The sequence below is a fragment of the Psittacula echo genome, assembly GCF_963264785.1.
Source record: "Psittacula echo genome assembly, chromosome: 1".
Classification (NCBI taxonomy): Eukaryota; Metazoa; Chordata; class Aves; order Psittaciformes; family Psittacidae; genus Psittacula; species Psittacula echo.
Window position 1 is genome coordinate 161,269,095 of NC_137735.1, and position 20,602 is coordinate 161,289,696.

The window sequence follows — 20,602 nt, forward strand, 5'->3', positions numbered from 1 at the left end:
AAGATGAGGTTCTGGATGTGACCTCAGGCCACCAGTGATGGTACAACCATTCTGACTGCTGTGCCTCCCTCCTCCTGCAGCCCTATGTGCCACATGGACAGCCCATGAGCCCCAGACCAGGACCCCAATCCCAGGCCATCTGTGGCGAGCAGAAGAATAGCTCCTCACACCAAAACAATCAGGCAACCTTCACTCAGCTCCTGTCCATGCACCCACAAGGGTAAGGTAGAGCTGGCAATGCATGTGCCAGAGCTACTTCCTGCTTCGACCCCTCTTTCTTTCACCTCTGGAGGGAAGTTTGGGCATCACTTTGGGACCTACACCAGCTCCCTGCAGAGAGGCTTTCCCCAGCACATAGAACTGCATCTGGTGGGGCCAGAAGCCTCAAAGCAGGCACAGGAGAGCCCATTCATCACATCAGCAGCACTACCAGTCCAAGCAGCTTTGCTCCCCCAAGCAGAGGGCAGCTGGAGGTGACACAGCCCCAGTAGCTCCCACCTTGTTGGAGTTGGGACATCACCACCCCTGGGAGCCCAGCTGAGTAATAACAAGTGCAGACAGGCTTTAATAGAACCCTCCAGTTGCTTCAGGGTGTTTAAACATTCCTCCAGTGCAGCCCGGAGCCAAGAGCCCTTCAATTACAGCCTGACTGCAAATCCAGATCCCCATTGCATCCCAGCCAGCTCCTTTCCTTGGATCACTGACTAGGAGGAGAGATCCCAGTGGAGAAATAACCTGCTGCAGTGCAGGGGAGGTGTAGAGATCAAGTTAAATCCCCTTTTTCTGCTCATTAGCTGCTTGCAGTGATTTCAGCATCATGATGGGGAACAGTCGAGAGGGAAGAAGTCTAAATGGGAAGACAACTCCAGACTTTAGGACTTAGGGATCAGACATTGTTTGGGTGCATTTGAAAGGGTTCAACAGACAGAAGTATTTGAATTCCCATCTCAACTTCCAGGGCTGGCAGCAGGACATGGATTACTTTAGCAGAGCCCTGCATGGTAGCAAGTGACCAGACAAACCCGATCTTACTCCATTCTATGCCTTGGAGCAGAAAGCAGCATAGAAACTCAGAGCCAAGCATACTGAAGCACACACAGAGGTCATGGGAGCCAGTGCACAAGTGGGATCAACACCCCAGTGTTCGTGTTAACATCCCAGGGCAGGTGGCACCCATCCTAATGTCATCTACAAGGAGGACAGACCTTTAGGTAGGGCTGCACTGACCAAGGCAACACAGGAACAACCTTGCAGCCACCACCCGCACTCCACTATGAAGCAGTTTGGTGGCACATCAAGACAGGAGATAGTCTTGCAGGTCACCATTCATTCAGTCAGTTGTGCATACACAAGACTTGGACCAAGAGGTGCTTTTGGACAAGCTTTACTTTCTAAAGCCACAATTCCTCAGACCCATCCCACAACTGTCTCCTCTGGCAGGAATTGCAAGATAAGGACACCTGAAAGCCTCATCCAAGCCACCATGCAACAGTTAAAGTAATTCACTGTGAAACTCCCTTTCATCTAAGTCCCTTCCAACCTCCTCATAATCCTTCTCCAGGGCAGCCAGGTCCTCTCTGGCCTCCGAGAACTCACCCTCCTCCATGCCCTCCCCTACGTACCAGTGCACAAAGGCTCTCTTGGCATACATCAGGTCAAACTTGTGGTCCAGGCGTGCCCAGGCCTCGGCGATGGCCGTGGTGTTGCTCAGCATGCACACAGCGCGCTGCACCTTGGCCAGGTCCCCACCGGGCACCACAGTGGGAGGCTGGTAGTTGATGCCCACCTTGAAGCCCGTGGGGCACCAGTCCACAAACTGGATGGAGCGGCGCGTTTTGATGGCCGCGTTGACGTCCTTGGGCACCACGTCGCCCCGGTACAGCAGGCAGCACGCCATGTACTTGCCCCGGCGTGGGTCACACTTCACCATCTGGTTGGAGAACTCAAAGCAAGCGTTGGTGATCTCTGGCACCGAGAGCTGCTCATGGTAGGCTTTCTCTGCCGAGATGATGGGTGCATAGGTGGTGAGGGGGAAATGTATCCGTGGGTAGGGTACGAGGTTGGTTTGGAACTCAGTCAAGTCAACATTGAGGGCACCATTAAATCTCAACGAGGTGGTTATGGAAGAAACTGTCTGCCCAATGAGCCTGTTGAGGTTGGTGTAGGTGGGATGCTCGACATCCAGGTTGCGGTTGCAGATATCGTAGATGGCTTCATTGTCCACCATGAAGGAGCAGTCCGAGTGCTCCAGGGTGGTGAGGATGGAGTTGTAGGGCTCCACCACTGTGGTGGAGACCTGGGGGCTGGGTACACAGAGAACTCCAGCTTGGATTTCTTGCTGTACTCCACAGAGAGCTCCTCCATGAGTAGGGAGGTGAAATTCTTTACTGTGAGGGTGGTGAGGCACTGGAATTGGTTGCCCAGGGAGGTTGTGAATGCTCCATCCCTGGCAGTGTTCAAGGCCATGTTGGATGAGGCCTTGGGTGTCATGGTTTAGTGTGGGGTGTCCCTGCCCATGGCAGGGGGGTTGGAACTGGATGATCTCAAGGTCCTTTCCAACCCTAACTATTCTATGATTCTATAAGTTACAATAACCAAGTTATTGTGGCCCCACTGGACTAGAACCAAGGCAAAGCACCATGTTCCACCATCAAGTTTAAGGCCATATTTACTCCTGCTGTCATACACCTTCCAATTGCTTACAGATGATTTCTGCTGTACAGAGCAAATACAGCTAGTAAATCATCTCCTGTTTTAGCAGCAAGGCCTACCCTGAAAGTCACATATTAGGTTATATGGAGATTCATGATAGTAATAATCACGAAGATTAGGAAAAGTCTGAAGGCCATTAAGAGGTTCCACCTAATCCAAAACCATCTTTGTGTTACCACAGCACTTATGAGAGTCTACATGGGGGAAATCTTGTGCTCCAGAAGCAACCACACAACAGAGAAGAGGCCCAAGAGGATACATTCAGCCAGAAGCTGAGCTGGGACACTGGTTGGGATGAGATTTTGGATCAGGATTGACACACGAGTAGGACAAAACAACTTAACCTGGACAGTGAAATCACTGCTTGTTCTCCTGCTTGAGCTGGGGGCATCTTTAACCCCTTGTTTTCCCCTTCAGTCCCAGCCAGCAAGATATACACCCACATGCTTTCCATCATGTTCTAGTCATAGCAGCATGGTCAAGCTGACCATGAGCCAATTGCCCTTCTCCACCATCACATCTCTTGGTCAGGTCAACCACAACCAGAGTCCTAATGCAGAAGACCCTCCACATGGTTCTTACCATACTCTGAGCCCCCTCAACAATTTACTCAATGGTATCCTTCCCAATGGTGTAGTGACCCCCAGCGTAGTTGTTGGCAGCGTCTTCTTTGCCACTGACAAGAAGCTCTGGGTGGAAGAGAGTGCGGTAGGTCCCAGTCCTGATCTCATCTGGAGAAGGCTGAGACCTCATGAGTGTCACTGGCACAAGACCCCCATCTACCAAGTGACTTGCACTGATTGAGATGCAGTTTCACATGGAAGCTGCCAGCCTCACCAGCAGTTTATGTGGCCAACACTTGAGGTCAGAGAAGGTGCCCCCCTATGCAGACCCCACCAAGAGGCCTTCCATGACTTACCAATGACAGTGGGCTCCAGGTCAACAAACAGTGCTCTGGGCACACGCTTCTCTGATCTTGTCTCACTGAAGAAGGTCCCAAGGGAAGAGTTTGCTCTCCCTGAGGATGCATGGGAGGAGACTATGCCATCCGGCCTGATCCCATGCTCTAGGCAATACAGTTCCCAGCAGGAGTTGCCCATCTGCACGCCTGCTTGTCCAATATGGACAGAAACACACTCCTTCTGCATGGGGATGGGACAGAAGAGGGGTTAGGAATGGGCACTGAGGAATCAGACTAACATTGGCACTTCTGGGTGTCTTTATAGAGCATATGGCCCTTATAACCCACTTTTTACCTGTGGCCTGGGCTGAAGATCCAACCCAGCAAGCCTCAAATGATCTTCTTGACAGAAGCCTGGCCCTTCCAAGCACAGAAACAGGGCAACAACACCCTATACTGAAGCAGAGGGTCCTACCTGAGGGTTAGAATCTAATGTGTCAGCCCTCAGTCACCACAAACAGACCCAGAACAGCCTCAATGCACCAGGGACAGAGCAAGGATGCTGAGCCAGTCTTCACAAGGAGACCTTCACCCCGTGCTCCAGATCTGCTTCAGCCCCACAGCAGCATCAGATGGGCACCGAATTAAGTCTTGTATTAGATGCCACCAGCAAGACCTTCAAAGCATCTTCATGCAGGGGGACGGGCAAACCTGAAGGCAATCAGGACAATCCTCCCCAGGGCAGGAGGAGGGAAGCATCTTTCTTGCAAAGCCAACCCAGCTCTGGACACCCCGGAGTACAAGCTCTGTACCCTTAGGAGCCCCTTCTCCAGGGTTCACAATGCTCCTCCATAGCCCATAACTAATTTCACCCCCAAGGAAACCAACAGAAGAGCCAGCCACGGCCATCAGAGAGCAAACCCAACCCCATGGCTACTCGCTATGGCTCTGAACCACTCAGACTCCTCACACAATCACCTCATTGAGAGCATGTCCTGCATGCCTCCCTCTTGCACCTTTTATAGCAGGTAGGGCTGGGCTTTCTGCTGAAGAGCTCCCTCCTTCTGCCCCCTCCTTATGTAGGCATCTGCTGGCAAAAGGCTCAGATGTTTCCAATGGAGAGCTATGGGGGCTCATCGAGGTGCTTTGAAGGACTTGCACCTGCAGATCCATGGGGTTTGGAGTTTATTTGGCCTTTAAATATACATTTAGCATTGCTCTGCCTATGACAAGGGGAGCAAAGTCAAGTGCAAGGTTCTGCCCCTGAGCTGGGGCCATCCCAAGCATAAATAGAAGCTGGGGGAGACTGGATGGAGCAGCCCTGAGGAGAAGGACTTGGGGTGTTGGGTGATGAGGAGCTCCCCATGACCTCGCCGTGTGCACCAGAGCAAACTCATTTCTGAACTCAAAAAGAGTTTGGGTTTCATCCCTGCATGAAATGTGGCTCATCATGCTCCCAAACCCAGCTGGGTCTGATGGAGACTTCACTGCTCTTATTTCCATCCAGCTTCCTCCAACCTCTGCCTGTGTCTCAGCGCTTCCAGTCAATCCCTGGTCTTGCTTGGCAGAGCTTGGGAAGGAGGATTAAGAGTGGAAAGGTTTGTCCAAGGCAGTGCTTGGGTGAGACTCCCCATGGGGATGCAGCTGGGGAAGGAGCATCTCTGCTTTTCCCCATCACTCACTATCAGCTGGTATCTGCTGTCCCCATCTCAGCTTTCATGTACAAGCACAGCCTGGTGCCAGCAAACACCTTGGCCCATCTCCTTCCATGGCAGGGGGTTCGAACCAGATGATCTTAAGGCCGTTTCCTACCCAAACCATGTTAATGGCCTTCATCAAAGGGGAGCAGAAGAAAGACCCAGTCACGGGGTGTTTTGACCCAGGCACTAGCACAGGGCTGAGATGTTCCCCTTGTCTAACCTGGTGCTGGGACAGAACCCAAGCAGGGCCGGTGCACATGCCCCCAGCAGCTGATGGTGGGGAAAAGCCTCCTCCAAGCCTGTGCCAAGGATTTACTGGAGCTCAATGGGGAGAACAGGGGAAATTTATTCCATTTTCTGCTCAAAGCAATGACTTTGGCTCTGAGCAGTTCTAGTGTGCTACGGCTCCTCTAGAGAGCCCTGTGCATCAGAAAGGCTGAGCCTGGACAATGTGAGGACACCTATGGCCAAACCCACATAGGGATGAGAGTGCATCCAGCTGGATGCCTGGCCAGGTCTGACTTGTTCTGTTCTGCTTTGCCTGACCAGATGTGAGCAGGAGTGTGTGCCTCAGTTTCCCTGGGTGTAAGATGGGGACAATGCCTTTGCCCTGCTGAATCAGAGCTCAGTATACCAATGGGGGGTGGACCTATAGGGTGTTGGGCTTTAAAATGGTGCAAAGGACCATATAGTCCAAGGCTACAGGAGATTGCCATGAGGAGAGACCTCACCGGTACACCCTTGGAGCTGAGGCAGGAGAAGGCTATTGCACAGAGATGCTGTGGGCATGTTGGTGAGTTGTCTGCCGGAGATGTGTGGTGTGTGTTCATAAGACATGTAGACGAGGCCCTCAGTGCCATGGGTTAGTGGTGGCCTTGGCAGTGCTGGACAATGGTTGGACTGGATGAGCTTAAAGGTCTTTTCCAACCCGGTTGATTCTATGTTGGGAATATGCTGAAGGACCCTTTTTGGGTTTGATTTTTGGGCTTCAGGTGAACTTGGATCCCGAGTCCCCCTCCTGTGGGTTAGCCAGGAGCCTTGGCCACTTAAGCGTGGGCTTGCTGGGGCTGAATTCGTGTGTTGTCTCCTTTGGGTGACCACTGGGATAGAGAGAAAATGCTTCCAGCTACATCTCTGCAGCCATGTGGGTCCACCTGCCAAGCCTTGGAGACCTGATCCCTCTTAATGTCCCACCTGGAATGTTACCTATGGCCAGGACCTGGATAGGGCTGGTGGGAGCTGCTCTTGGTAAGCATCTAATGGGGAAAGAAGGACAGCAGGGATGGAGACCAGAGATGAAGTTCCATCTTGGAGCTGTTCTGGGGTGTTTAGAGAAAGGAATAAATAGTCCAAGGTGAAGGGGTGGGAGCTTGGTGAGCTGGGGCTCAGTGGAGGGTGAATGGGGATGGTCTGTGTATGGGGAGGTGTAGCTGTACCAGCTAAAGAACTGATGCAGAGGTCTCTCAGGAGATGGAGAGCAGAAGAAAGGTGGGCAGGGGTGGATTGAACAACATGGACAGACCCCATAGGTGTGTCTGGAGTACACAGGGAAGCACCTGCAGCTCTTGGGGTCCAAACTCACCTGAGGTCATGGGGTGACCCTGGCCTGGGGCCACTCATGAAGGACCATGTGGATGGGGAGGTTGATGCTGTCCCAGTTGTGACTATGGAAGGTGCTGGTGCACAAAGAGGTGGTTGCAAAGACAACCTTAAAACCTAGAGAGTATCCAGGAGGAGAAATTGGGGAATCCAAACATTGGGAACCACATCCATTTATGTGGGCAACCTGGTTTATTTGAAGATGTCCCCTCTCATTGCAGGGGGTTGGACTGGATGAGCTTTGAATGTTCCTTCCAACCCAAACCATTCCATGATTCCATCCCTCCTGAGGTCCCCTGACCAGTCCTGTTTTCCCTTCACAATGCATTGAGGATTGTGTAGAGGGACAGCTTGTGTATGGGGATGGAGTAGGGATTGGACTGTGGTGGGGACAGGGCCATGAGGCTGAGCTGGAGGGAGGTTCTGGATACCCAAAGGGCCCAGACGGACCCAACAGAGCACCCAGTGGAGACGATGGGACAACAAAGCATGGGAAACTCAAGAGATCATAGCTTTAATAGGGACCTTCCCGAGGTGACCCGTCCCCTTGCCCTGGAGCAGACATGAGCCTCCTCCCCGTGCATGGAAATGTCCAGGAGGAGCAACGGAGGAAAGCAGGGAGGAGAGAAGGATGAAGAAGAGACATGAAAGTGAGCTCGATGGGCCAAAACTATACAACACTGCTATCGTACATGGCCATCAGTCCCCTCTGGCCCGTGGAGTGTCACTTCCTCCTCCCGATCTGAGCCATGAGGTGGGCATTGGCAGCTGCCTTTGCCCGCAAGTTCTTGGCTTTGGCGATGTTGAAGAGGATGTTCATGATGTTGGTGGGGACGTCGAGGGAGAGGGTGACCTTGGTGCGGCGGTCGCTCTTGGCTCGGTTTTGGTACGACTTCCCCTTCACCTGCGCTTGGGACACGTATTTGTAATGGCCTTCCCCTGGGAACGTCCTTTTCCCTACCTCTTCCTCTGCCACGTTATCTCCTTCCTGCTCCTCAGAGCCCTCTTCCAGCGATGGGGACTCGAAGCTGCGCTTGTCCAAGATGGTGTTTTCCTCCAGGAGGCTCTTCTGGCCTTCGGCAAGGGCCGTGTTGAGGCAGCTGAGGATGGAGGTGGGGTTGTAGAGACGGAAAGCCCGGCTGCTCCCAGTGGCACAGAGCAGGGCGAGGAGGAGCAGCAGCCTGGAGTGGGACATCGCGGTGGCCTGTCCAATGGAGAGAGCAAGGGGAGGGCAGAGATGGGCATGAGCATCCCGCGGGGCCCGCGGCAGAGCATCGTCATCCCCATGTCCTTCCACGGACACTGGCTCAACCTCCCAGGTCCTCCACACGTGGATTCATCTCCCACATCCCCACTAAGCCTCATCTAATCATTAGGATGAGTGGGAATGAGTTGTCTTGGGGTCTCCTTCTCCCTTCCATTGGGTCTCCTTCTCCCTTCCATTGTCTGAAGGGGGTTACAGCGATGCTGGAGAGGGACTCTTCATCAGGGACTGTAGCGATAGGACAAGGGGTGATGGGTTCAAACTGAAACAGGGGAAGTTCAGGTTGGATAGAAGGAAGAAGTCATTTATTATGAGGGTGCTGAGGCCCTGGCACAGGTTGATCTGGGTTTGCTTTCCTCTGTTAACTTACTGCTTTATCTAAATGATGCAAGAAGCTGTGGCTGCCCCATCCCTGGCAGTGTTCAAGGCCAGGTTGGACACAGGGGCTTGGAGCAACCTGCTCTAGTGGAAGGTGTCCCTGCCTGTGGCAGGGGTTGGAACTGGATGAGCTTTAAGGTCCCTTCCAACCCAAACCATTCCATGATTCTATAAGGTCATGGAGAGGGCAGCCCCTCAGCCCTTGGTTTTGGAGTGCTGGGTGGGATGTCCAAGATGCTTTGAAAGCTGCAGCCTCCATGGAGGAGAGGATTTGACCATCCCTTTGTCAAACACAAGTGCCTGCTGCAGGAGTGCTGGTTTACCAGGGTCCCTCCTTGCCTGGGACAACCTCATGTCAGTTCCATTCACCCATCTCCACCTTGCTGATGTCTCCTCACAGCAACTGTGAGAACCATCAGCAAAAGTGAGGTTTCCTTTCAGCTCCTCTCTCAGTCTGAAGCCACCAGAGATGTTTCTGTGATCCTTCAAGCCAGCAATTGCCCATCTACTTGCTCATGCAACTGGGTCCAAGACGGGCATGGACAATGGGGTACAGCCATCCCCAGTGCCGGGGATGTGATCTACCACCCATCCAGTGTGATGGCCCTGTGTCCCTTCTCCAACCCTGGCCTTGGGTGCTCCAGGGATGCCCATTCCCTATCCTCCATCCCTAGGACTTCCATTTACCCTGGGTTCAGGACAGGCTGCCCCATTTGGTGGCACATCCAGGGTGAAGTCCCTTCATGGGCAGCCCTGACTGGGGATCTGAGGGGACCACCAAAATCACAGCACAGCAGCATCCTCCCTGCTTGAAATGCGGTCATTTTGGGGTCCAAAGGGGGGAATAACCCTCCAGCTCTGCAAAACCTCCCATCATTGAGGCCAGGCTATCTGGGATGTGATCCACCTCTCTATATGCCCTTCTGACCACCAAAAAGGCTGCATGGGGTCTCCTGGTGGGGGCCTTTGCCCAGGTTGAGGACTGACCTGTGCCCCCAGGGCCAGCCTGCAGGAGCCTGGAGGTGTGTTGGCATTCCCAATCTTCGGGCCCCATCTTGTGGTAAGCACATCTCATGGCAAGCTCAGGTCTGGGGACAGTCCCCAGAGCTGTGGGGACCCGTCGTTTGATGTGGGGTAGTGAGATGCTGATGTATTTCCTATGAGGATTCATTCACGCTGATGTGATTCCCATGAGGAATATGGAGGAGACAGAGGCTGGGGAAGCCCCTGGGAATGTCCTGAGGAGTAGGATGGCTCCTGGGAGTCCCTGTGGATGCTGGTGTCTTGGGGCTTGGGATGGAGTTTGTGCCTTGCTGCAGGTGGGGCAGATGTCCTCAGACTGATCCAAATCAAATCAACCCTTTTGTCCCCAGCGGCTGCCACCCTGGAGCTGCTCTTCTGCCACTGAGCCACAGACCCTCAAACTGCTGTCACCTGAACTCTGTCCTGTGGAGGGGCAGATGAGGACGGGTTTATCCCCTTAATCCTGTTCAGAGAAGGGCACCGGAGCTGGTGCAGGGCCTGGAGCCCAAGTGTGATGGGGAAGGGCTGAGGGACCTGGGGGGTTCAGTCTGGAGAAGAGAAGGCTCAGGGGGGACCTGATGGCTCCCTACAAGTGCCTGAGAGGAGGATGGAGCCAGGAGGGGCTGGGCTCTGCTCCCAAGGAACAAGGGATGGGACAAGAGGAACCGGCCTCAAGCTGCACCAGGGCAGGTTTAGATGGAGCTGAGGAACAATTCCTTCCCCAAAGGGTGCTCAGGCATTGGCACAGGCTGCCCAGGGCAGGGCTGCAGTCACCGTCCCTGCAAGTGTTCACACACCGTGGAGACGAGGCCTCAGTGCCATGGGTTAGTGGTGGCCTTGGCAATGCTGGGAACGGTTGGACTGGATGAGCTTAAAGGGCTTTTCCAGCCTGGTTGATCCCATGATCCTATGTTTTCCACTTGACCCTGCGCAGAACCTCACAGAGCTCCCCCAGGCATCAACCATCCCCTTAACCCTGCCCTGCATGGAGGATATGCGGCAGCTGCAGCACAATCCAGGCATCACCAGCAAATCCCTGTAGGATAAGAGAGGAAAACCCTTCCAGACACTCAATCCTCATGGGTTTGGAGACCCAAAACTCTCCTTCCTTCAGCCCCAAATCAGACATTTAAATCCTGGTGCTTAGTTTTAGGTTGCAAAAACTCAACAGGATCTTTGTCCCACTCCAAAGCCTCCCCCTTTGCTGTGCTTCAGCCCTAGATGAAGCATTTCCCATAGGAACTTCCTTGCACTCGCTGCTAGCAGGATGTGGGACATGGATTTACAAATGGCTTATTTTTGCACCCCTATCTGCAGCCCCCAGTCTCCTCCATAAGCCCAAGCTGCTGGACAGAGAATGGGAATGTTACCCAAAGCTGCTGGGAGAGAACTGCTCTGGTTGGAGCTGCTGCTGCCCTCTCTAAAGCCACAAAGCAGCATCTCCAATAGCTGCTATTCCAATAGCTGCTTCCCAACAGCTATTCCACAGCTGTCTGAAACTGGTGGCATTTAGGAAAACCCATTGGAGACCTCAGGAAAGGCAGAGCAAGAGGGAAACGTGGCTGAGACACATTCACACCCTGTGTCTGTTTCCCTGGTCCTTGGCTGTGGTGGATATCCTGGTGGAAAGAGCAAAAATCAAAGCAAAGCAGCGCTCAGATCTGCTGGATGGGCAGAAAAAGCTGATTTTGCAGGGTTTGCTTCTATTTACATGGTGCATTTGTGCCTGGGCACATCAGGAAGTTTGTATGGAGCAAGGAAAGAAGCTGGAATTGGGGTTTTCTCCCCTCCCAAAAAAGCAGGAAAAGAAGAAAACCCACATGTGGTGGATCTGAGGAAGTCGGAGTTAAATCTGCTGCTGCTCCGGGTGACCTGCAGGTGCTGTTCCTCCTGATGGGAATTGCTGGGATGGCCATGAGGAATTTACAGGCATTTATTGAGATGGTGCCGACAGGCACAGCAGGACCTGCTCAGCTGAGGAGCTGCCTCTTGGATTGAAAAGAGAAAATCACTTCGGGAAGGCGGCTCTGGCAGAGTGGGATCAAAGCAATTTGCTGCTCATCGGCACCGGAGGCACTGGATAAAACTGATTCTTTCCCCATCAAAAAGTAAGTCTGGGATAAAATAATGCTGTGGGTAAGCCCTTTAGACCCTTTAAACTCTCTTCATGTGATGCCACCTCCACTTTCCTGATGAATCCCTCCTGAGGATGCTGATTCCCAGGGGCTCCACCATGCAAACTGGCCCCATGGGGCTGTGCCCTCCTCTCCTCCCCATCCCTGTAATCGCAGCAGTGATTTACTGCCCCACTTTTCCGTTTCCCAAGATTTCCCAACTATCCCCAGCATCCAAAAATTGATGTAACAATAAAAAGAGATGCCTTTGGTGAGGAGGGAGGATGTGGGGAGCCTCGACACAATATCCCAAACTGCTTTTCCTGTTCCTGCCTTTTTCTCGTGGAGAAAAGTGGGATGTGCTCTCCCAGGGAAAACACTAAAACACCTCAACTTTGTGCAAATAAAGCTGCTTTATGGCTAATAAACAAAACCCAGGCACTCACCTGGTAGTCCTCAGTGGTCGGGATGGGAAGGGATTGCTGTGGGCTCACTCCAAGGAGAGAAGCATCAGGCGCGTCGCCCTGAACTTCTGCGCCCCTTGCTTTGCTTTTCTTGTTCTTAAAGAGGGCTCAGCTGGTTTTATTCTCTCTATGGAAACGCTTTTCCCCTCCCTCGTGTATATATAAAAGTGAGTGATCACGGGGTCGGAGTCGTAACTCCAGACGTGGAGCCTTCGTTTGGGCATGATTTCATTAAGCTGAAATCAGAGGGAGCTGGCAACGTCACGGGGCTGCGGCGCCGCTTCCCATTCACAGGAGCCAAAAAGGAGGGGGGACAAGGGCAAAACCAGACATCTGAACCTGACAACCTGGTGGGAGTTATCCCAAATGGGGCTGTCGCCAGTGCTGGGACATTGCAGGGGCACACAAACATGTTTTCCTCCCATTCCTCCAGGGAGCAAGGCACTTGGTGCAAGAATGCTTTAAATGCAAAGGGGTTTATGCCCTCTAAGGACGCCTGTTGGGGTTTTCAGCTCTGATTGTTATCCTAATTAATGTGTTTCTATATGAAGAGTGGGGCTGGTGGAGGACCTCAGCAGGGTTTTGCCCCAGGCCAGATGATGTTAAGATCCTTTCCAACCCTAACTATTCTATGGTGCTATAACCCCTACCTGCAGCAAGGACAGACTTGCCCTGCTCACACTGCTCTGCTCTCTGCCTGGTTTCCCATCTCGGGGGGCTTTTCTTCTCCCATGTAGTCAGGAAAACCTGTGGAAGATTGGAAATACAAGGAAGTTCTTGCAGGATGGGGTTGCACAGTCCCAGAGGCAGCATTTGAAGAGGGGTGGTTGTAAGGATTATGTGTGTCTTGGGGACAAAAACCCCTCAAACTCCCCAAAGCCACTGAGATCCACCAGAATTAACTCAGATTGCACCAAAACAGCAGCAAGGCAGGAAAACCCCCTCTTGTTCTGACTCTGGTGTGGTCAGAGGGAGTGCCCTATGGTACTGGATTGCAAGGAAAAGTGCTTTGTGCTATGAAGAGGATGGGGATGCAGGTCTCCTTGCTGGAACAGGGATTAGTCCATGGGCTGACACCCAAAGGGGTCAGGTCCCTGGTGGAGGGTTCCCTGCAATGGTCAGTGTGGGTCTGTGGCCCCACGACCCTGCTCAGCCCTGCCTGTTGATCAGAGCTCCCCTCTGCTTTGAGATGCCATCACCACCCTCTCCTACCAAAGGGCTGGTGTGGTGCAGTTATCCTTAGGAAGGGACACATCCTGCTATAGGTGGGCAAAACCATCTGAGCCCCTCCATGAAAGGTAACAGCAGCCAGTAGTGACCCTGGATGGGCTCTGGGTTGGAATGGTGAGATATTCCTGCTCCTGGACCACACAGACGATGGACACAGCAGCTCCTTTGGGCACACGGAGCTATGACTGTGGATATTCTTGGATGAGCCTCTTCGAGCTTCTCACCCAGGCCTTGAAGATGCTGGTTGGTGTCTGAAAGGCAGTGACAGTTACAATGAGAGCTCCCCTTTGGCTTCTAACCTGGTAGAGTGTTCTGCCCTTGATCACCTCCAGTTGCTGGCTGGGACACATCAGGACCCACTGCTCCAGCAACTCACTCCTCTTCCATTTTCATGTCCTGCTTTCACCTCCTGGATCCATGATTTCTTTCCCCTCATTCACTGAGACCTGGGAGGTGGTTTGGTTATCCCAGTCCTTGGAGCCTTCAGTTGTATTTTTGGGCAAGAACACTCATTTTCAACACAAAGAGCTGGGTGGGAAACTCCATTAGAAGGACATCTCCACACCAAGAGGGATGTAAATCAGCATCTGGCCCATAGTCCTCTCTGCTCTCATGGGTTCATTTATTGCAGAGGGATGAGGTGTCTCTAAGGGCTTCATGGCCCCTGTAGCTGATGAAAGCCTTGAACTTGCTGCTTGGGGAAGCAGTGATAGATGAGAGCTATTCCCAACCCATCCCTGATGGTGGAGGTCCATTAAAAATCATAGAATGGTTTGGGTTGGAAAGGGCCTTAAGATCATCCTGTTCCAACCCAAAAATGGTTTCCCTTTGCTCTTGTTCAGATGTGTAGGTGCTGATTCTCAAACAACCTTCAGCTTCCCCCAGCTTGGCTTGTGTCCTACCTTCCCTTGATCTCCATAGGGTGAGATGGGCTTGAGTAGCACCATTACCCAGTAGCTTAACTAGTGCTGGTTGACCAAATAACATGGCAGGGCAAGGCTTGAAGCTTGGCAGAAGGTATCTAAAGCTTTGTAAAGTACATGAAGTTCCTTGGGTGGTGCTAAACTCCATCCAGGTTTGACTCAACCCACATTTGACTACTCAAGGAAGACTTCCTGCCTGGCGTGGACAGTGAGGGCTTCACCAGCGTTTCTCTACCATCACACCTCATGGAGAGATGTGTTTTGCATCCTCTTGCTCCCTGAGGGCTGCAGATGTTGCCTGTGGTCCTTGTGGAACACTCAGGAGACCTTTGGACCCTGTTTGACTCAGACCATTGACAGCCCTGCATGCTTCAGAGTGGGTTTTAGGGGCCCAACTCCCCTGCTTTTGTTGGTCTAGGGGATGGAAGAAGGGGGTTGAGCATGTAAATACATATGGATGGGAGCTCTGGGTGCTGACCTGGCTAATGGATATTTCATGTCCCTGCCCATGGCAGGGGGTTGGAACTGGATGATCTTAAGGTCCTTTCCAACCCAAACCATTCTATGATCCTATGGAAGTTTTGTTGGCACTCAAAAAATGGGTCCCCTCTGCCTACCAAGGGGGACATCTCCATCCTGTGCCCTGGCATCACATCCCATTGGATTGGTATCCCAGAAATCAAGGCCTGGTGCACGCCTCTGACACAAGGACCTGGTGTCCTGAGCACCTCCAAGAGTTTCAGATCTTCAGGCCAAAGCTGAAGCGCGGCTATTGCCAACATCACTGGGAAGCTGGGATTCTGGTACCTGGGGAAGGGAACATAGGTTAGGGAAAGGTGGAATATCAAAGCAGATTATTGAATCCATCCTAAAGCCCACTCTCCTCCAGAGGTGATGGATCTTTAGCTTATTTCAGTGGGTCTCCAAGGTGAATTGAACTATATGAAGACTGTAGGTTGGGACGGGGTAAGGTCACATAGGAGATGGCTGCTCCACCTTTGCAACCATCTCATCCCTTGTGATGGGGTGTTCGTCCTTTCCCACTGAAGCTTTCCTGAGGTTGAGAGGAGATGGTGTGAGATGGAGGGAGAAGGTTTGAGGTAGTTTTTATCCATTGCAGCTGCTTCAGGCTGTCCCCACGGGTTGTGCATCTGAATGGTTGGAAAGTGGGTGCTCAGCCCTTCCCGGCTTTCTGGCTGGCTTGGGGACATTAGGAAAGGGCCGATCCACATTCCTAAGGGATTTAGGAGGTGCTGTGGGACCCTGAGGAGGTGTTTGTCAGTGCCAGCTCCTACTTGGGCTATTTGGTGTCTGTGGCTACTGCTGCAGCCTTGCACAGGAGGGTGACAAGTGCAGTTACCCACCTCCACCATGGGTCCATCTTCACATGAACCTCACCCCATTCGGCTGAGCTGGGTGCCAGTGGATCCCAAAGGTCTCAGGGGAGCAGGGCACAAGAGCAGAATAAAAGGCAGGGAGGGACTTAAAGCGAGGCCTGAGACAGAGCATCCAATGGCTGCAAAGATGAAAAGCAATCAAATCAACCTTAAAGACACACTGGATTTGAAGGAACGACAAATACACATGGGTCACGCTCAAAAGTCAGTCCTGCTGCCAGAATGGCCCATGTAAATGTGAGTCTATTCATTTTTATCCTTCAGATGACCAAAACTACCTGAAGGAGAAGCTGGAGAATGGAGGTGAATGTGCTTCCCATCATTCAGGGAATAACAGGGAAAGTTCCAGCTGGAGATAAGGCAGAAGCTCTTCCCTGTGAGGGTGCTGAGGCGCTGGCACAGGGTGCCCAGAGAAGCTGTGGCTGCCCCATCCCTGGCAGTGTTCAAGGCCAGGTTGGACACAGGGGCTTGGAGCAAGCTGCTCTAGTGGAAGGTGTCCCTGCCCGTGGCAGGGGTTGGAACTGGGTGAGCTTTAAGGTCCCTTCCAGCCCAAGCCATTCTGTGGTTCTGTGATCCTAAATAGCAGCATGGAAGTTTTGCCTGGCCTGGGGAAGCAAAGGGAATGTGATGTGATGTCCTGTTTACTGCTTCCAGCACCAGAATTGCATAGAGAAGTCAGACATGGATGCGCTTTGTGTCTATAGAGGGACAGAATGGAGTTTTCTGGTTCACTCTGCCCCTTCTTGATTAATCTAAGACTCACTTTGCATTTTCAAGGCTGTGGAGGCAGGGTTTGTCCATCTTCCCATAACCCTGCAGCAAACGGCCCTTCCTCTCCAGTGAGGCTGGTTTTCAGGGGTTTCTCTTCCTATAACCCCATCTGGGGGTGATTTTCACTCCTTCCAACAGCTCAGCAGCAGCAAATCCCTGCACGTCTCTCCAAAGCGACCATATAGTGGACATGGAAAGCCCTACCTCCTGAAGCTGGCACATGAGCAGAGGAATAAGAGGACCCAGGGACATGGAGTTAGCTTTGCAGAGCCTGAATTATCATTTTCCCTTTCTTGCCCTTCTTTCACCTCCTTGAGCCCTGAGTCTTTTGCTGCTGCTGCAGGGTCACAGGGGATTTACAGCCCTGATTTTATGCAAAGCACTTGGCTGCCTGTAATGAACAGTTTCCCACCCCACCATCAGTGCTTCATGCTCCTGGCAATTAATCTTAATTAAGCTCTGCCCTCAGCTTCTGATACAAATGTGATAGCAAAAAGCCTCTTTGGGATAAGATCGGCTGAGGCTATTTTGCGGATTGCTGTATGTGCTCCTGCAAGAATGGCTGGGCCATACCCAAAGGGCTACTGCCTCACTGACAGCCTTCAGGCGTGAGATGAAGCCTGGCTCTTGATGCTTTCCCTCCAAAGGAAGAAAAGAGCAATGGAAATGAAAAAATAATCTTAAATCCTCTAAATTCCAAAGAAATGGTGAATGCCCCATCCCTGGCAGTGTCCAAGGCCAGGGTGGATGTGGCTTGGAGCAACCTGCTCTAGTGGAAGGTGTCCCTGCCTGTGGGTGGTTGAAACTGGATGGGCTTTAAGGTCCCTTTTTAATCCAAATAACTCTGGGATTCTATGGAATTGTCTTCCCCAAGTGTTTGCTGCCATGCTTTTATCTGCTATCTCTCCCTTGCACCTCTATCCCTTCTCCAAAGGGGTGTTCGCACCTACCTGCACACACGGTGCCTGCAGCTACTGTGAGCACATCTCCGGTTTGAAGGAAACATCTAAAAGCAAGGAAAAAAGGCAAAGGGAGTCAGCAGGAGCCTGGATCCACGTAGAGGAGCAGGGCTGGCCTCAGGGCACTTATTCTGACAGTGGGTGTAAACATAAAGCCTATTTATACCCAGTGGAATGGAGCATGAAAAGAGCTGCTTCTCCTTATGCTGCCTCCATACGCAGGGATAATTCCCACTGTGAGGCTGCAGCAGCTGGATGAGGCTGGTGGGAGAGACAGTGCTCAGTAAGTGTGGTGGTTTCTTCTCTATGGATGGGTTATATTGATCCTTGCCATTGGGATTGTGGCCATGGGTTGGCCCCTTGGCTTCATGATCCATGGGGAGGTGCCTGGGGTGGTTTCAGGACACAGTGGGACACATCTGGGTGATGCAGAGCCCACCAGTGGGGCTCAGGATGCTGGACTAAGGGATGCCCAAGGCAAGGGATGGGTGAGGAGCCATCCAGAGCAATACTAAAAGATCAAATGGGATTTACTGAGGTGCTTTGGGGTGCAAAATGGGGCAGGACAGACAGCCTGAGGCAGCTGCTGCAGGAGCACTGCCTCCTGGATGGGAGAGTTTCTCCTTGGGTTTCATCCTAACCCACACAGCAACGATGTCAGGGGCAAATCCATCCTCATTTCTGCTCCTGCTTGTCCCAGCTCAGATGAGCAGAGCTGCTTTGTTGGCACAGTTTTCCTGGCTTTTCCAACATTTTCCCTCCTTTCTCAAGGGCATTGTGGCTGTTGGGTCGCAATTCCACCTTCGCAATGGCGATGGAGCTCACCAGCATCCTCCCAGCGACGCTGGCAAGAGGCTGCATATCTCAATACATTGATGCAGCAATTCCTATTGCTCCAAATAGCAATGGACATCACCCAAAAGGGCTGTGGACAGCATTCAAACCTCCACCACCTCCCACAGAACCAAGGAGGTGCTCAGGTCCAGCCCTGCATTAACCTCCAGAGCCTCAATTACTCCTGCTCTAAAAATACCACGTAATTATTAACCCAGTGCAGCTCAGGCTGGTGCCACAGCGATGAACACTGGGTTGCTTTTGACTCTGGAGGAGTGAAGATGAGGGCTGTTGCTGGCTCCGATCTGCAGGCAGAGGATGCAGGATGATGCTCAGGACCCTGCTGTCAGCGCTCGCAGCCATTTCAGGGGCTGTATCATTATCAAATTACTAAATTACACTGGCCCGGCCTCTTCATCCCTCCCCATCCATTTTCTTTTGTCAGGGTTGCTAAGGAACTGCCCGCGGACATGGGTGCGCAATGAGGAGAGCTCCTCTCCTCTCCTCTCCTCTCCTCTCCTCTCCTCTCCTCTCCTCTCCTCTCCTCTCCTCTCCTCTCCTCTCCTCTCCTCTCCTCTCCCTCTTCTTTCTCCTTTCTTTCTCCTTTCCTCCTTGCAAGACTTTACTGGCTCAATGCACAAGGAACCCCCTCCTGCAAAGGGGCTGAGTGTGCTCAAGCTATAGGTACGCCTATATACATAGATACAGACCTGTGTGCTCAAGCTATAGGTACGCCTGTATACATAGATACAGACCCGTGTGCTCAAGCTATAGGTACGCCTATATACATAGATACAGACCCGTGTGCTCAAGCTATAGGTACGCCTATATACATAGATACAGACCCGTGTGCTCAAGCTATAGGTACGCCTATATACATAGATACAGACCCGTGTGCTCAAGCTATAGGTACGCCTATATACATAGATACAGACCCGTGTGCTCAAGCTATAGGTACGCCTATATACATAGATACAGACCCGTGTGCTCAAGCTATAGGTACGCCTATATACATAGATACAGACCCGTGTGCTCAAGCTATAGGTACGCCTATATACATAGATACAGACCCGTGTGCTCAAGCTATAGGTACGCCTATATACATAGATACAGACCCGTGTGCTCAAGCTATAGGTACGCCTATATACATAGATACAGACCCGTGTGCTCAAGCTATAGGTACGCCTATATACATAGATACAGACCCGTGTGCTCAAGCTATAGGTACGCCTATATACATAGATACAGACCCGTGTGCTCAAGCTATAGGTACGCCTATATACATAGATACAGACCCGTGTGCTCAAGCTATAGGTACGCCTATATACATAGATACAGACCCGTGTGCTCAAGCTATAGGTACGCCTATATACATAGATACAGACCCGTGTGCTCAAGCTATAGGTACGCCTATATACATAGATACAGACCCGTGTGCTCAAGCTATAGGTACGCCTATATACATAGATACAGACCTGTGTGCTCAAGCTATAGGTACGCCTGTATACATAGATACAGACCTGTGTGCTCAAGCTATAGGTACGCCTATATACATAGATACAGACCTGTGTGCTCAAGCTATAGGTACGCCTATATACATAGATACAGACCTGTGTGCTCAAGATATAGGTACGCCTATATACATAGATACAGACCTGTGTGCTCAAGGTATGGGTACACCTATATACATAGATACAGACCCGTGTGCTCAAGCTATAGGTACGCCTATATACATAGATACAGACCTGTGTGCTCAGCTCTGGAGCTATGTGAGTCAGACAAGATAAGTGATGGGGTCACTCATGCTCCAAAATCACCCTCGACATTACAAATTCCATGAGGAAGCTGGTTTTAGGTGCATTAAAGCCCCAGCTTTCCACATGCTCATAGCCATGTCCTTTGCTTTCTAATGCAATGTGTATTCAGGAATCTTCTGGTTTCAGCCTGGTTTGGAGCATCCCCAGTTCCCTGCGCCTGGAAAGCATGTGGCTTGCCAAGTCCTAAAAGTCACCCCCCTCCCTGCCCTGAAATCAAATCACGTCAAGAAACTCAATTAGGGTGACATGACATTTCCAAGGAAGCTCCGAGGATGCATTCCCGGAATATTTTGGCCCTGCCAAAGCGGTTCAGATGGCAAATCAATAGTGAACGTTTAATGATAGGCGTATTAAAAACCAATCAAGTTATCCATTTCCCATTACGCCAAAACTCCCCGAGCACTGATGGGAATTCAAGCTGCATTTAATACACCTCCCTGAGCCCTGCACAGCTTGAGCTGAGATATTTGACCACAATATTGGGTTTCACTTAAGTCATCCAGATGCTTTGCATCT

The 20,602-nt window shown here is 51.8% G+C and overlaps 2 protein-coding genes and 1 pseudogene across 3 annotated transcripts in view; all 3 read right to left on the reverse strand.

Moving 5' to 3' along the window:
* Nucleotides 1-1,492: 1,492 nt before the first annotated feature.
* LOC308217457 (tubulin alpha-1D chain pseudogene) lies at nucleotides 1,493-3,860 on the reverse strand (annotated as a pseudogene). Its single transcript has 3 exons — nucleotides 3,632-3,860; nucleotides 3,323-3,443; nucleotides 1,493-2,446 (listed from the first exon to the last, which is right to left on the reverse strand). The product of its transcript is annotated as a tubulin alpha-1D chain pseudogene (transcript).
* A 3,776-nt stretch (nucleotides 3,861-7,636) lies between these two features.
* On the reverse strand, nucleotides 7,637-8,107 carry UCN3 (urocortin 3; the record flags this gene model as incomplete). Its single annotated transcript, XM_080621278.1, has 1 exon — nucleotides 7,637-8,107. One exon carries the CDS (start codon nucleotides 8,105-8,107, stop codon nucleotides 7,637-7,639), a length of 471 nt encoding a protein of 156 aa, XP_080477404.1.
* A 4,724-nt stretch (nucleotides 8,108-12,831) lies between these two features.
* The window catches only part of LOC308217469 (uncharacterized protein), a gene marked incomplete at both ends in the record, with an annotated part of 110,006 nt that continues 102,235 nt past the window's right edge, over nucleotides 12,832-20,602 (reverse strand). The window contains 2 exon segments of the mRNA XM_080610542.1: nucleotides 12,832-12,902; nucleotides 17,427-17,482. Coding sequence (XP_080466668.1) covers nucleotides 12,832-12,902; nucleotides 17,427-17,482 — 127 coding nt within the window.